This window comes from Halichoerus grypus, chromosome 13, assembly GCF_964656455.1.
Source record: "Halichoerus grypus chromosome 13, mHalGry1.hap1.1, whole genome shotgun sequence".
Classification (NCBI taxonomy): Eukaryota; Metazoa; Chordata; class Mammalia; order Carnivora; family Phocidae; genus Halichoerus; species Halichoerus grypus.
Genome location: NC_135724.1, coordinates 85,439,421 through 85,454,080, shown reverse-complemented (window position 1 = coordinate 85,454,080; position 14,660 = coordinate 85,439,421). Strand labels below are relative to the sequence as shown.

General features: G+C 46.2%; 2 protein-coding genes across 6 annotated transcripts in view; one reads left to right on the top strand and one right to left on the bottom strand.

Moving 5' to 3' along the window:
* Positions 1 to 8,206, top strand: part of RPH3A (rabphilin 3A) — a 254,656-nt gene extending 246,450 nt beyond the window's left edge. For all 5 annotated transcript variants that reach the window (XM_078060941.1, XM_078060943.1, XM_078060942.1 and 2 more), the window contains 3 exons: positions 2,840 to 2,921; positions 5,963 to 6,059; positions 6,883 to 8,206. In XM_078060941.1, the coding sequence (XP_077917067.1) occupies positions 2,840 to 2,921; positions 5,963 to 6,059; positions 6,883 to 7,013 (310 nt within the window). In that variant the 3' untranslated portion in view covers positions 7,014 to 8,206. The remainder of the gene's footprint in view (positions 1 to 2,839; positions 2,922 to 5,962; positions 6,060 to 6,882) is intronic.
* DDX54 (DEAD-box helicase 54) overlaps positions 1 to 14,660 on the bottom strand; it is a 424,174-nt gene that overhangs the window by 222,286 nt on the left and 187,228 nt on the right. The gene's annotated exons all lie outside the window — the stretch shown is intronic.

Below are 14,660 nucleotides of genomic sequence, written 5' to 3'. Positions count from 1 at the left end.
GTCTGCCTGGCACATTCTCATGGCCATCACTGAATCCGGCGTGGGTCCCACTCCCATCTCTGCCCCCTGCTGCTGTGTAACTATAAACAAGTTATCCTAACCTCTCTGAGCCTCGGATTCTTCACTGGTATAACGGAGACGGTGGCTCCACTTATGTCCAAGAATGGGCACAAGGCTTAAGGCTCAAATAAGATATCATATAGAAAGCAATTAGAAATGTGCCTGGTACAGTAATATTTGGCCTGCTCTTCAAGAGAATTCTGCATTGCCTTGCGGCAGCTAAACGTGTGTTTCTATGGATATGATTGAAAGCTTGAGCTCTGGATCCAGACTGCCTGGGTTTGAATCTTAAGAGCCAATAGTCTTCAGTATTCTCTAGCCGTGTGACCTTTGGCTAGTGCCTTCACGTCTCTGGGCCTCGATATCCTCATCTGTAAAATGGGAAGAGTGCTATTGGGCATTAGGTTCTACCCTCCAAGAAGCAGACTCTAAGGCTAAATGAGATGTGCAAGAGATTTATTGGGGGAAAATGCCTGTGAAGAAAAACTGAGAGGGAGCCAGAGGAGGACCATAGGGAAAGCAGGTGGGGAGGAGGAGGGGCCCGGGAGGACGGTTGGGCAGGAAGCGTCTTAGATTGCAGTACAGTTCTGAGGCAGTTTCAGCGCAGGTGATGGGGAATCCTTGAGCGCAAAGCCTGCATCTCCCACCGGGGCTGCCTCCTGCCCTCGCTGGCCCAGGTGCTGGCTGGGAACCCAGGGCCAGCGCGGCCACAGCGAGAACTTAGTGGTGAATTCAGAGCCCAGCACCTTGTCAGTCCATTTTGCCCCCTGCAGCTGGAGATCTGAGAGAAGCATTGTCATGGGGTCTGGTACATAGTAAGTGCTCAGTAAGCATCTGCCATTACGGTTCTAAATCACTACCCCTGCTGTTCCTACTCATGGCAAAGAGTGTTTATTGATGTTCCCTCCAGCCCGGGAGACATTCCCTCCCACCGACTCCCTCTCGTAATAGAAAGCAGTGCTCCCCTTAAGGTCATGGCTACAAAATCAGGCCAGGGCGGACTTTGCTTCGGATTTTCTTTGAATGAGGATTTAGTGAACAAAAGAACACATGAGTCAGGGATGAATTTGATTTCTAGGAGTAATTGGGTTTTGTTTTCTCATATGGTCCAATAAAGAAAATTAGCTCATGGGCTGCTATCCTGCACTCTGTTACATCCCAGCCACAGGCAAACTGTTTTTCTTAAATGATTCTCCCTACCACCCCTTCTCCCATCCACCCAATCCCTGCAGAAGAAGGAGCGTTGCTGTGGTCACCGGGAAAACGGCTGCCCTGGTGGCCCGTGTGGAAAAGCTAACAGGAGGCCATTAATCAGTCGAAGATCGAATTAAGATTTTTAAAATCAGAATTGCCCTTTGTCTTTGCTCAGCACTTCATACCGTTCAGTCCCCCCTTTGTGTCCCTTCTTTAAAATTGTCCTCAAGGGGCGCCTGGGTGGCTCAGTGGGTTAAGTGTCCACCTTCGGCTCAGGTCATGATCCCAGCCTCCTGGGATCGAGCCCCACATGGGGGCGTGGTGGTGGTGATGGGGGGTCCCTGTTCATCAGGGAGCCTGTTTCTCCCTCTCCCTCTGCTGCTCCCCCTGCTTGTGTGCTCTCTCTCTCTCAAATAAATAAATAAATAAAAATAAAATAATAAAATTGTCCTCAAGGGCAGTGGGAGGTACAGGCTTCCAGTCATGGAATGAATGAGTCACAGGGATAAAGGCACAGCAGAGGGAACATCATCAGTGGCATTGCAGTAGTGTTGCATGGTGACAGATGGTGACTACCCTTGTGGTGAGCACAGCTTAAGTATCGACTTGTCAAGTCACTGGGTTGTACACCTGAAGCTAATGTAACACTGCATGTCCACTCTGCTTCAATAAAAATAAATTATCCCCAAAAGCAGTTCTGTAAGTGAGGGAAAAAAGTGCCCCTTTTACAGATTGGGAAACTGGGGCACGCCGAAGCTACACTTAGGTTCCAAGTTGCACAGCTAGTGACAGCTTTAATGAGAATCCAAATGTCCCAACTCTTTGGAGTTTCTGGCCCATTTTATTTATCTGCCCAGAAAATATTGATCGAGCACCTACTATGTGCCAGGCATTGTGCCTACACTGGGGAAGAGCTGTCTAGGCAGAGGAAATGGTATGTGCAAAGGCCCTGGGGTGGAAAGGAGAGTGAATGGGGAGTCGGATGAAGAGCATAACACAAGAGCATGCTGAGCTGGAGCAAGGACCCGATCATATGGAGCCTTAGAAGCCACATCAAGGATTTTGAACTTTACCCTGAGATCAAAGGGGAGCCACTGAACAGTTTTGAGGAGGATTGATTGTCATCAGATTTGCATCTTCTCCTTTCTGTCTATACAATCCCCGCCTCCCCAGGACTTGGGGGCAACCTAAAGGGTAATCGTGCACTCTAGGCACTGCTCTCCAGGCTTTCAATGTGATCCATTGGGGCCGAGTACTAGCTAAGAGCACAGACTCCAGAGGCAACCACTGGGTTGAGTCCCCAGCTGTGTGATCTGAGGCACATGTCTCAACTTCTCTGGGTGCTCAATTTCCTTGCATGTGAAATGGGTGGTTGTAGCTCTACCACCGAGGGTTTGTTGAGAATGAAATACCCCGCACGTGCTTAGAACAGTGCCTTGTAGTTGCTCTCATGCACATTGTTAATGTTGATTCACTTTCTGATTTGTTCAATTATTCTCCTGACATGGGAGGGAGGCTTTGGGGTCAAGAGGCTGATCTTAATTCATTAAACTTCCTCCACAATAGCATCTCTGTCTCCTCTCAGCTGGCTGAAACCAGACATGGGAAAGAAAGCCAAACACAAGACTCAAATAAAGAAGAAAACCTTGAATCCTGAGTTTAATGAGGTAAGGCTGTCCCACTTTTGTCATGCTCTGCGATATTTCCTGTGTGTGAGAGAGAAACAAGCTCCCTACTAGAATGTTACAAAGCACATCAAAAAAGTTTTCTCTTGGGGCTCCTGGGTGGCATAGTCAGTTGAGCGTCTGACTCTTAGCTTCAGCTCAGGTCATGATCTCGCAGTTGTGGGATCGAGCCCCACGTCAGCTCCCTGCTCAGTGCGGAGTCTGCTTCAGATTCTTTCTCCCTCTCCCTCCTCGCTCTGTCGCTCCCTGGTCATGCGCTCTCTCTCTAAAATGAATAAATAAAATCTTTTTTTAAAAAAAAGTTTTCTCTCATAGATCCACTTAAATTATCTAAAGGATAGGTAATGAGTTCCTTGTCACCAGAGGGAATCGAGCCCAAGACAAAAGCCTCTAGATGAGCAGTGTCATAGGAAGAAGCTGCATTTGGAGACAGATTGAATGAAATCATTTCCGATGTCTAGTAGTCTGTGGTCCTGAAATTTGAAGAAATAAATAGGGGTAGTGATGCCTTTTAGCAGTCACCCAGCTGGCACTGCCCTCTCTCTTTCCCTCACTCCCCATGTCTGTCCTGGGCATCAAGTCCACTATCTACATACCCATTGAATGTGCCCCTTCCTGTTGTCTCACTGTTACTTGAGCATTTCATGTCTGGACTATTGCAGTAGACTTCCTGACTCACTTCCTTGTGTTCGGCCCATCCTCACATAAGCATGAGCTTTCTAAAGAACATATCTGAATTTTTCATCCCCGTTGCTTAACCCAGCAATGGTTCCGTAACTTCTTAGTGTGACAGTCAAGCCCTTTCAAACTCACATCCCACCCCTGCCCCATCTCGCACTCCCCTCCTCAAGTCACCCTAACTTCACACGGGTCCTTGGTACATCTCTTAGCCTTTGCGCTTGCTGCTCCCTTTTCCTGGACCTCCATCTCTCTCTCTTCCTCTCTGGCAGACTCCTAGTCATCCCTCAAGGGTCAGTGTGTTATAACCCCTGCAGGCTTTACGTGTCCTTGCATCTCATGCTGTCCCCCTGGATTTCAGTTATTTGTTGACAAGCTGTCAAATACTAGGGGTCCAGAAATATCCATCGAATGTAGTGATCTGATGTCAGATCAGAATCAGCTAGCACTGGTTTTTACCAAATGTTGGAAAGTGGGCCAAGAAAATTATAATACAGTGTGCTTTGTGTTGTTTTGCTTTTGAAATGCATGTGCCCGTATGAGCATGCATGGTGAAAGTTCTTTGTAAACAGAGCTCAGAGCATCACTGGCCAGTAGTTCAGTGCATCCTATTCCCGGGTCCGTCCTTCAGCTGGAGCCCTAATGTCCCAACTCGGACTCCTGAATTTTGAGTAAGGAGCCAACGACTGCTGTCACTGAAGAAGAAATCCAAATAGCAATAAGCCTCATTAGCAATAGAGAAGATACGAAACAAGGCCAGACACCGGATCTCATCACAAACTGGCACAAAAATATTGTAAAATGTTGGTACCCGGTGTTGGTGAGCCTGTGGGGAAATGTACACACCATGGGTAAGAGAACAAACTGGTCCAACTTCCTAAGGGATGTTTGTCAAACTGCTCCAAAAGCCTTAACGTGTTAAAATTTAAATGCCATTTATTTGAGGAACAGGTAATACAGTCACATAGCTGAAAATTCCAAAAGTACCAAAGGGTATCCAGTCAAAAATCCTCCTCCTTTCCCAGCCTCTATCACCTACTTCTCTTCTTCTGAAGCAACTATATTATCCACTTCCAGGATTTATAAATATACAAGACAAGTATGTATGTAGCCAGCTTTCTTACTGGTCACAAATGGCATCATGGTGTACATCCACTGCTCTCCATCTTAAAACTTTACAAACTCAGGGGCACCTGGGTGGCTTAATCATTAAGCGTCTGCCTTCGGCTCAGGTCGTGATCCCAGGGTCCTGGGATCGAGCCCCACATCGGGCTCCCTGCTCGGCGGGAAGCCTGCTTCTCCCTCTCCCGCTCCCCCTTCTTGTGTTCCCTCTCTCGCTGTGTCTCTCTCTGTCAAATAAATAAAATAAAATCTTTAAAAAAAAAAAACCAAAAAACTTTACAAACTCAGAGATACATGTCTCAGAATTTATCCTAAATAAATTATCATGGATTTACACAATGACTGAGTTACAAGGGTGCGTTTTATCATATCATTAATGGTAGTGGAAGGTTGGAAACAACCTAAATACTCAATTGTTGGGCATTAGGTTAAGGGACAGCCACACAGGCATTAAATGAAACCGGAAAGATATTTGCTAACACACTAAGTTGGTTTTTTACCGTATGTTCTAAAATGGGAAAAGAAGGCTGTCACAATGCAGCATATTCATGTTATACTTTATATAATATTCACATGTTTAATATAATATTCAAATTAATATTCATATTAACTTTTTAAAACATATATTAATGTGGTCGCACATGGGGAATGTTGACAGCGGCTATTCTGGGGTATAGTTAGATAGATAACAGGCTTTGGGGGTTGGGTTTTATTTGATTTTATTTTACCTTCCTCGTTTGTTTTAACAATGAACATGAATGAATTTTACAGTTAGGCAGAAAAGTTATGTAAAAAGTCAGATTGTCTGGAAACCTAAGCACCTATCCTTCATGTCAGTCTCCGTGCCCTCAACTACCCTTAATCTCTAAATGATGGAGAGAGGAAAACCCACTTCAGAAGCTACCAGAATGGAAGGACTGAATTCACAGCCATTTGCCTTCAAGGAAACCTGACCAGGAACAGCTGTCTTAGAAAAACCCCATCAGCCTTCCTGATTTTAGAGAGTCACTGAAACGTGAATTACAGGGCTGGAGAGACTTTGTTATACAGAGTGTTTGTTGAAAGGGGATTGTCAGTCCTGGGGTAAAAGCTCCAGCAGGAGGGCCCCCTTGCTCCCAGATGCCCAGTTCAAGGGCCTCCCCTTGGTCCGGCTCAGCCTCTTAGCTTCTGATGCTGAAGGCTCAGGACCCTCCCAATCACCTGTCTTTCTCTGCTGCATCCAGGAGTTTTTCTATGACATCAAACATGGTGACCTGGCAAAGAAGTCCCTGGACATCTCGGTCTGGGACTATGACATCGGCAAGTCCAACGATTATATCGGTGAGTGCTCCTGGCTCCCAGAGAAAAGCCCATCCTCCCAGGAGAGAAGAGCCTTAAGGATCCAAGCTTCTCTTGGAGGGTTCAGGGCACTCCGTGTCTTTTGGTGGCCGCATTGTCCAAACGCCATGTCAGGACCTGGAGTACTGATCTGGGTCCAATTTGGGGATGCTTTTATAGGAAAGGGCTTACAAAGCTGGGTGATTGGGTCATGACTGGTTATTTGCTGAACAGATCACCTCCAGTGGATAATCAAATCACAGAGGAGAGTGGGGTCTGTGGCCTCAGAAAGTAGGGTGCAAAGGAAATCCCCTTAATTAATTTGCGAGTCCTGGAAGAAGATTCTAGTTTTCCCAGCTCCTCTTCAAATGATGAGGAAGATCAGTCATTAAAGATAGAGCAGGGAGGGCACTCCAGGCAAGGGACACAGCGTAAGCAAAGGTGTGGAGGCAGGACTGGACAGGGTGGCCAAGCTGACCCTTTGGAAAGAGACAAGGGGTACCCAGAAGTAGTGGGAGACAAGTTTCTGTGAGTGCGGTGGTGACTTACAGAAGGTTCTAAAAAAAAAGGAGACCGTGAAGCTACGACTTAATGCTCCAATAGGGAGCCATGGCAGGTTCTTGAGTAGCTAGTGTGCAGACAGAGAAGGCCAGGAGTAATAACAACATCATAACAACAGCCCTCCCTAAAGAAGGACCCCAGGTTGCTGGAGGGGTCCCTGCTTGGTGGCAGTTTTTCCCCAACTAAACATTTGGATCCAGAATGAGAGTCCCATGCGTCCCTCCACTCTGACCACCTCCCTCTGTCTCCCCATCTTGTCTTCCAGGAGGCTGCCAGCTGGGGATCTCGGCCAAGGGAGAACGCTTAAAACACTGGTACGAGTGTCTGAAAAACAAGGACAAGAAGATTGAGCGCTGGCACCAGCTACAGAACGAGAACCACGTGCCGAGCGATTAGGGTGGGCCCCCAGGTCCCGGCTCCATGCCCTACCCCATGCCAGGTCACCCGCCAGCCTGACCCAGCTGCCCTTCGCACTCTGGTTTCTCTTCTCTCTGCTTCTCCCACCCTCTCCTTCCTTGCGCCTGCCTTTGAGGTGCCCCCTGACCTTGGGCACTGCTGCCGAAGACCTTTCTCCTCCATCTGCGATGCTGTGGTGCAGGCCCGGACTGCAGCCCCTCTCTGGTCCCTCTAGGATGGAGCGGGAGGGAGAGGGATGCAGAGATTTTTACAAGGAGGCTAGAATTTAACAAGCTGTCTGGGAAAACTGCAAAAGTTCTTCATCATTTAGGACTGTTTTTAGACCCTCCTGGCCTTGAACACACACACACACACACACACACACACACACACACACACCCCTTGGTTTCCAGTGTCATGTCTGTGTATACCCTCAGCTGTCAGCTGACCGGAACAAGGCTGTAAGGACCAGCACTGGGGCAGAAATAGAGCATCCAGGCCCCCACTGCCCCTCCACACCATACCCCCTGATTGCCAGGAAAACAGACCACCATGTTTAAACTCCCCAGTGACTAGGAACGCACCCTCCTGGCCCCAAATGCGTCCAGAAATAGACACACGGAACACATAAAGGGGCTTGGCAGCCCCCTCTTTCAGGATGCCATCTGTTTGCTTCCTAGCAAAACCCAACACCCTTTCTCTAGCGCCCCCCCATCCCCCGTCCTTCCCTCTCCCTCTCCCTAACCTTACACCCCATCAAACTCTTTCTCAGCTCCTTACACTCCTCTGTCCCTCTCCATCTCTCTGCCTCTCTCCTTTCCCTCTTTCTAAGAAGGTAAATTAGCAACAGCAAAAAAATACCTTAAGCCAGCCTCACCCCCTCCCCAGCTTGGCCAGCAAACTCAAACTGGCCCCTCCCCAGTTCCAGTTAGGCCCACTCTTCTCAGCACCGCCCACGCCTCCTGGTGGCAGAGCCCGGGGCCCCTGGCTGGGGCAGCTACTGGCGCTGCCCCCCTCCCCCCCGGTGCATGGCGGCCTCCCGTCAGCTGCATAGACGCCCCTAGAGGGCTTCCTCGGCCCCTGGGCTGCCCACATAGGTGCAAAAAGCATTTAGAAACCAGAGCTCCGGGTCTGGGGGGGGCGCTCTCCAAAGCCCCCAGCCTTCCCCCTCCGTCTGCTCTTAGTTAAGTAAACACACTGCTCCATCCCTGGCGCTCTTTGACTCTCTGCTTCTCTGATCTCTGGAGTCCTGTCTCTCACTCAGAACCACCTTGAATCTCTCTGTCCGTGGCTCTGTCTCAGTCTATCTCTTGCACCCTCTTCACCAAGTTTGTCGGGAGAATAAAATACCATCGTGAATGTGAAGCTTCAGAGAGTGACGGATCCTGATGCCAAAGACCGTTGTTCCATCATGAGTCTCCGGTCTTTCTTCCTAAAAAATTAAAAAATAATAATAAAAAGGAGGAAAAGGCGATGAGAATGAACATTATAAATGCGAGGCTGGGGTCAGGGCATCGTCACTGCCCCATGAGAAAGGCTTGTTTCCTCCCGGTTTCCAGTGTATCCCCCCGTGAAGAATCCTCTCCTTCTGTCTGACAGCCTGTCGTCTGTAGATGTCATCAGATGGACACTCCAACTCTCACTTTCTCCAAACGCACCTTTTAACCTTTCCCAATCAATGCCTCCACCCTCAGCTCCCTGCGCTATTCATCGGAAGACTCTGATTTCTTGCCTTGAATAACCATCTTCTAAACATCAAACTCGTCGCCTTCCCCAAGATGGCCAGTGACTTCCAGGCTGCCATCTTGCCCCCTGGCCCTGCCCCTCCGTCAGTCCCCGTGGCACCCACTCTCGGCCCACCTCCTTCTCACTGTTTGCCCCCAGGAGAAAGCATGCTGGCTGCACGGCTCAAGCCTGACACTGGTATGGGCGCTGGGATCAGCATGCAGCAAGCTCACGGTGTCCCCGGTCCGGGCGCACGCTGCCCCTGACAGATGTAACCACCTCCCCGCCTAGAATACACACACGCCCTCCAGTGCATGCAGAACTGCCCACTGCCTTTCTCTGTGATGATGTAGCCAAAAATAAAGTAGGAATATCCAGGAAAAACTGGTGGCCTGGGTTTTTCCTTTCTGGTTTCTGGAAGTGCTTCCTTCCCATCAGGATACATGGTGCTATTTGGAGAGTCAGTGTTTAAGGAGCATCTGCAGCTACGTCCCAGCCCTTGGGGTTACTGCAGTGGACAAGGCAGATGTGGTCTGTGGCCATGTTGGCCGACTCCACACCCTCTTAGAAGAATACTTTTTGCTGGTGCCCACCCAACAGGGGGCCAGCATCTGGTGTGGAATTAGACAATGTCAAGGCTCAAAGAGACGAAGAGTTGAGCCAGGGCCTAGTTCAATCACCTCACTTATCTGACAGAGGAATAAGCCAAAGCCCAGGGAAGGGACTGACATGGCCAACGGCTCACGGCAGCAATGCCGGGAAAGGAGCTGTTTCACTGGACTCCTGGTGCAATGTCCTTAACACGCTGATTAATAATACCACAGATCATCAGTGCCTCCTTTATGTTCTAGCACTTTCCATCCTGCAAGGAGTCTTCACAGATGGCCCCCAACAGTCCTGAACATGAGCTGAGGAGGTAACTAACTTCCCACGGGGATTCTTAATCTCGCCAAGATCTATCCCGAAAGTGTTTAAGTAATTTATCAGGAATGTCGGTTACTTCCCAGAAGGAACCATCAGTTCCATCCACCAGATGGCCAAGTCAGAGACAAGATCTTTTCCTTATCCCCAAAAGAGTGGTTTTCAATCCTGGGGAAGAAATAGGCATATTAGGGTCACCTGGGGAGATTTTCTTTTCAAACTACCCCTGCTCTCCCTGCCACTCCGCCCCCAGGCCCTAAATGTGCCCTGGGGACAAGGTGTATATTTGAACATATTTCCTAGTTGATGCCTTGTGCTTCCCACCTCCCTCATGACTTTGCCAACTGCCCTACAGTCCATCTGTTTTTCCTGCAATTTAGCCAGTTGCCAGCAGGTGGAAAGAGGTATCAGGGCCATGCAGCCCCCTCCAGGAGCGGCAGGAGACCCTGGTCGCCCGGTGCTCACGGCAGACATCACTAATCTCTCCCTACACTCATAGCAGACGTTGCTAATCAATATGGCATCTTCCCCACAGAGCCGGCTAGCAGCCTCTGAATCCTTCTCAACACAGCATTCTAGGCAGCCACCAGCAGTCAGTCGTGGGCAGTTGAAAAGAAAGCTAATTTCCATCTCTAAAATGGTTGATCTCCTTCCCCAGGTATGTGGACATGCCAGAGAGACCCAGATGAATATACATGAGGAGAGTTTCCATAAATATGGGTATGCCTGGCCTGGCTGATGTACCTGCTTCAAGCTGAATTAGGGCCAAGGAGGGACTGCGGAATGGAAGGACTTGACGTAATGCAGGACATAACTTCCTTGTTCTAATGGAGGAGATATGTCAAAGGTCATTCCTTATCTGAGAATGTGGATATTCTCCTGCATAGGTTGGCTCTGCATGACATCATTAACCTTATTCCCAAGTATATCCCAAGGAACAGGGACAGTACAGCCAGGCCTAATGTTATCATTTCCTCTAAGGGGCGCCTGGGTGGCTCAGTCCGTTAAGCGTCCGACTCTTGATCTCAGCTCAGGTCTTGATCTCAGGGTCGTGAGTTCAAGCCTCGAAATGGGCTCCATGCTGGGTGTGGAGCCTACTTTAAAAAATAAATAAATAAAAATAAATAAATAAAATAAAATTGATCTGATACTGGTGGGTATTCTAGAGAATAGATCAGTAAACCAGTCCCAGCCACCTTGGAAAAGGGGGTTGTGGCGTTCAAGGGCTTCTTGTAGCCAAGCGGCTTGCTGCCTGATTTTATCTATATGTATTCTTACTTCCCAGGAGGAGATAATATAGGTGTGGCAAGTGGTGGTGTTAGCTGTCATAGAGACTCGGCCTTGTTCAGCAGGCAATCAGGTAATGAATAAGAGGCGTTTCTATGGAAACGTAAGCAAAACACAGGTTAGGGGCTCCTGGAGACCCGCCTTCCAACTGGCTCCCTGCTCAGCGGGGAATCTGCTTCTCTCTCTCCCTTCTGCTCCTCCCCTGCTCGTGCTCTCTCTCTCTCTCTCAAAAAAATAAATAAAATCTTTTAAAAAAATAAAAAGAAAGAAAGAAAAACACAGGTTAATGGTTGGAGCAAATTACAAACCCGATGTGAGAGTCCTGAGTGCAGCCAGTGAGATTTCTAGATGTCAGGCTGGAATGGCTCAGTCTGGGGGGGGCACTCAGATGGAGTGGGGGCAGGCAGCCTGAGTTCCTTCAACTCAGCAACAATCTGGTGGGTGTTTCTGGTTTGTAGTTCAAACGTCCCCAGCCATCCTTTTGAGGGGCCTGCAGGGCAACAGGCACTGAGACTGTCAGTATAGGAGCTGCTGAGACAATTTCTCTGAAGTTTATCTCAAGGTGTCCAGCTTCCGTTTGCAAAGCTTCAGGAGAAAGAGCAAGGACTCCAAGACAAGAGAGTGGGAGAAGATCAGGAACCTGAGTTTGGAGAGTCATTGCCAGACATTCAAGGAAACCAGAAGGATTCAGGATCCAGCCCAGTTTTATAGGCAAACAGCAAACACTCAAAGATAATTAACCAGAACCAGAATCTGACAAACATCCACAGTGTTATTGAAACATAATCTTTTTCTCTAAAGTCGCTGTCCCATTAAAGATAGCCAAATGAAGACTAATGTGTTTGTTTGTTTTTTAAAGATTTTATTTATTTATTTGAGAGAGAGAACGAGCGGGGAGAGGGGCAGAGGGAGAGGGAGAAGCAGGTCCCCACTGAGCAGGGAGCCCGACCTGGGACTCGATCCCAGGACCCTGAGATCATGACATGAGCCAAAGGCAGACGCTTAACAGACTGAGCCACCCAGGCCCCCCCCCCCAGACTAATATATTTGTAAAATATGTCCAGTTTTAACAAACTTGGTTTAATTATTTACAGAAGCACAGCAAGAATAGTGATTGACCATATAGGGTTTTTTTTTTTTCTTTCAATCTGCTCTGCTGGGACTTTTTATAAGGAATTTGAGATTGAGCCTGTAACAGTATTAAGGCCAAGAGCCAAATCAAATATTTGCCATCAGACCCGCCTGTCATACCTGTAGATTTAGGTGAATTCCTCTCTTCATGAGGTCCTCCAAAACTTCCTAAGTTTCCTGCATCTACCAGGAAGTGACATTCTTTATGCACCTGTAAGGCTGCTGGGAACTCTAAGCAAGGTATGAGGCTGACATTTCCAAGGAGGTCTATTAGCTCCATAAAGTCAACCTAAGTTCCTTCAAGCAGTCTGGCCATATCTGAGTCTATGTATGTCTCTCTCAAAGGTGACATTCCAGTCAAAGCCTTGGTAATAATATAACCAATGTTTCCAGTGGTGTCCTGTTATAAGGAGAACAGATTCTTCTGCAAACAATCATAATTACCATGGAAGAAAGAATACTCACTGAGAATTTTTGAATTCTGGAGGGTTTAAAAGATAAATGTTTCCCTTTATTCACCAATGAATATTTTAGCAAATTTCTGTAAGTCATGGATATCTTAAGAGAAAAAATTTCCTTAAATCTGGAAGAGCAAACGGCTGAGAACCAGCCATGCTTCAAACAAGAGTCATAAAAAACTACAGTCATCTTCCTTGATTTGTTCAGTCCTGTGTTATTAATTCTTGTTCTGTTGGACTGCAGTTTTTCCATTAGTTCTAGAAATTCTTAGTTTAGTTTTTGGATTTTAAAGATATCTTCTGTGTTTGTTAAAAGTCCTTCTCATGAATTTCCTTGAAGCTGAAACATAGTTCTCAAGAACATCAGAACACTAACTATAAATGACCAAAGACCTGAAAAACGGACGGGGTTAAAAAATCTGATGAGAGTTCATTCTAATGCACTTGACAAGGAAAGTTGGTTGTTTCTGTGACACACACAGCACTTTCATAGTTAGAACTTTAAGTGATGACATTATTGCAGGACGTTTTAAGATTTTCGGAATTTTATCTACTTTCTGGAATAGTCATAGCATTTACCCACATAATATAACCTAAGAAGGTTTATCAGTGTGTGTTTGACAACGCTTCCCATGTACCTTCACATACTAAATAAATAAACCTAATCAGTCAAAAAGACTTTATTTAGAATTTGAATTTGGGGGAAGTCTATTAAAAAATATCAAAAGGTTTTAAAGCATGTCCTAAATAGGATTACAGATTACTATAAAACTTAGTATTTAAATATTTATTTAACCAAGGTGTCAATAAGAGATTCAAAAGGCAAATACACAGGGCTTCGTAGTTGTTAGCAAAATTTAGCTCCTTTAATATTGAGAAGATTCTGTTTTCTTAAGTAATCAAGGACCTGAGAGAAACAAATATAGAAACCTTATTTTTCTGGGCAGATAAAGAAAAAAAAATTTGTTCATAATTTCCAGTCAAAAGCAGACCAACAACCCAGGAAAAACTTGTATTTTTAACAGAGAGAAAAAACAAACTTTAATTTTATACCAGTGTGCTTTTAAAGCTCATTTATTCCAATCTTGGTCCATCCTGACCACAAAGCTTGCTCTTCACAAACCTTCTAAACTTTCTTTTTTATTTAGATTTTGTCCTAAGACTTCCCTTTCTAAAAGAGTCTCGTTTTAGGACAAAATTACTTTCTTTTCCCTCAACAAATTCTTATTCCTTTTGAAGATTTTATTTATTTATTTATATGAGAGAGATGAGAGAGAGAGAGTGAGAGTGAGCACATGAGTGGGGTGGGTGGGGGGCAGAGGTAGAGAGAGAAGCAGACTCCCCACCAAGCAGGGAACCCAGGACCCTGAGATCATGACTTGAGCCGAAGGCAGATGCTTAACCGACTGAGCCACCCAGTCACCTCTTACACCTTTTGAATGTATTTCCTACTTTTCTACATATGGAGTTATTTTCCTTATCATTTCCAATAATCTCAATTACATGTATCAGAATTTTACCTCTTACAAACCTTAGTCTCTAGTGAAAACACTGTGAGCTATTACACCAGAAGTCTTTAGATTCGCAAATCTATGAATACATTTCATAATTTCTAAAAACGTGTCTTTTCATAGTACAACTTCTGATAGAGCATAAAACATGTTTATGAGCAGACCCAAGTATCTTTAGTTCCCCAATAATAAGAAGCCAAAAGCAGACAAACCTATGCTCAGTAATTAATGTTTCAGTATTTTATCTGGAAAAGACTTAGATATCCAATGAAACCAACCCAATTTATCATTTAACCTGGCAAAACTTTAATGTTCTAAATTACCAAAGATTTTAGAAGCTATTTAAAACTTGATCTATAGAGGCTCCTGGAGGGCTCAGTCAGTGGAGTGTGTGACTCTTGATCTCGGGGTTGTGAGTTTGAGCCCCACGTTGGGTAGAGATTACTTAAAAATAAAATCTTTTTTTAAAGTTTATCTATAAACCTTTTTTAATTTTATTTTTAAAAAGATTTTATTTTATTAATAGAGAGAGAGCAGCAGAGGGAGAGAGAGAAGCAGACTCCCCGCGGAGCAGGGAGCCCACCATGGGACTTGATCCCAGGACCCAGGATCAT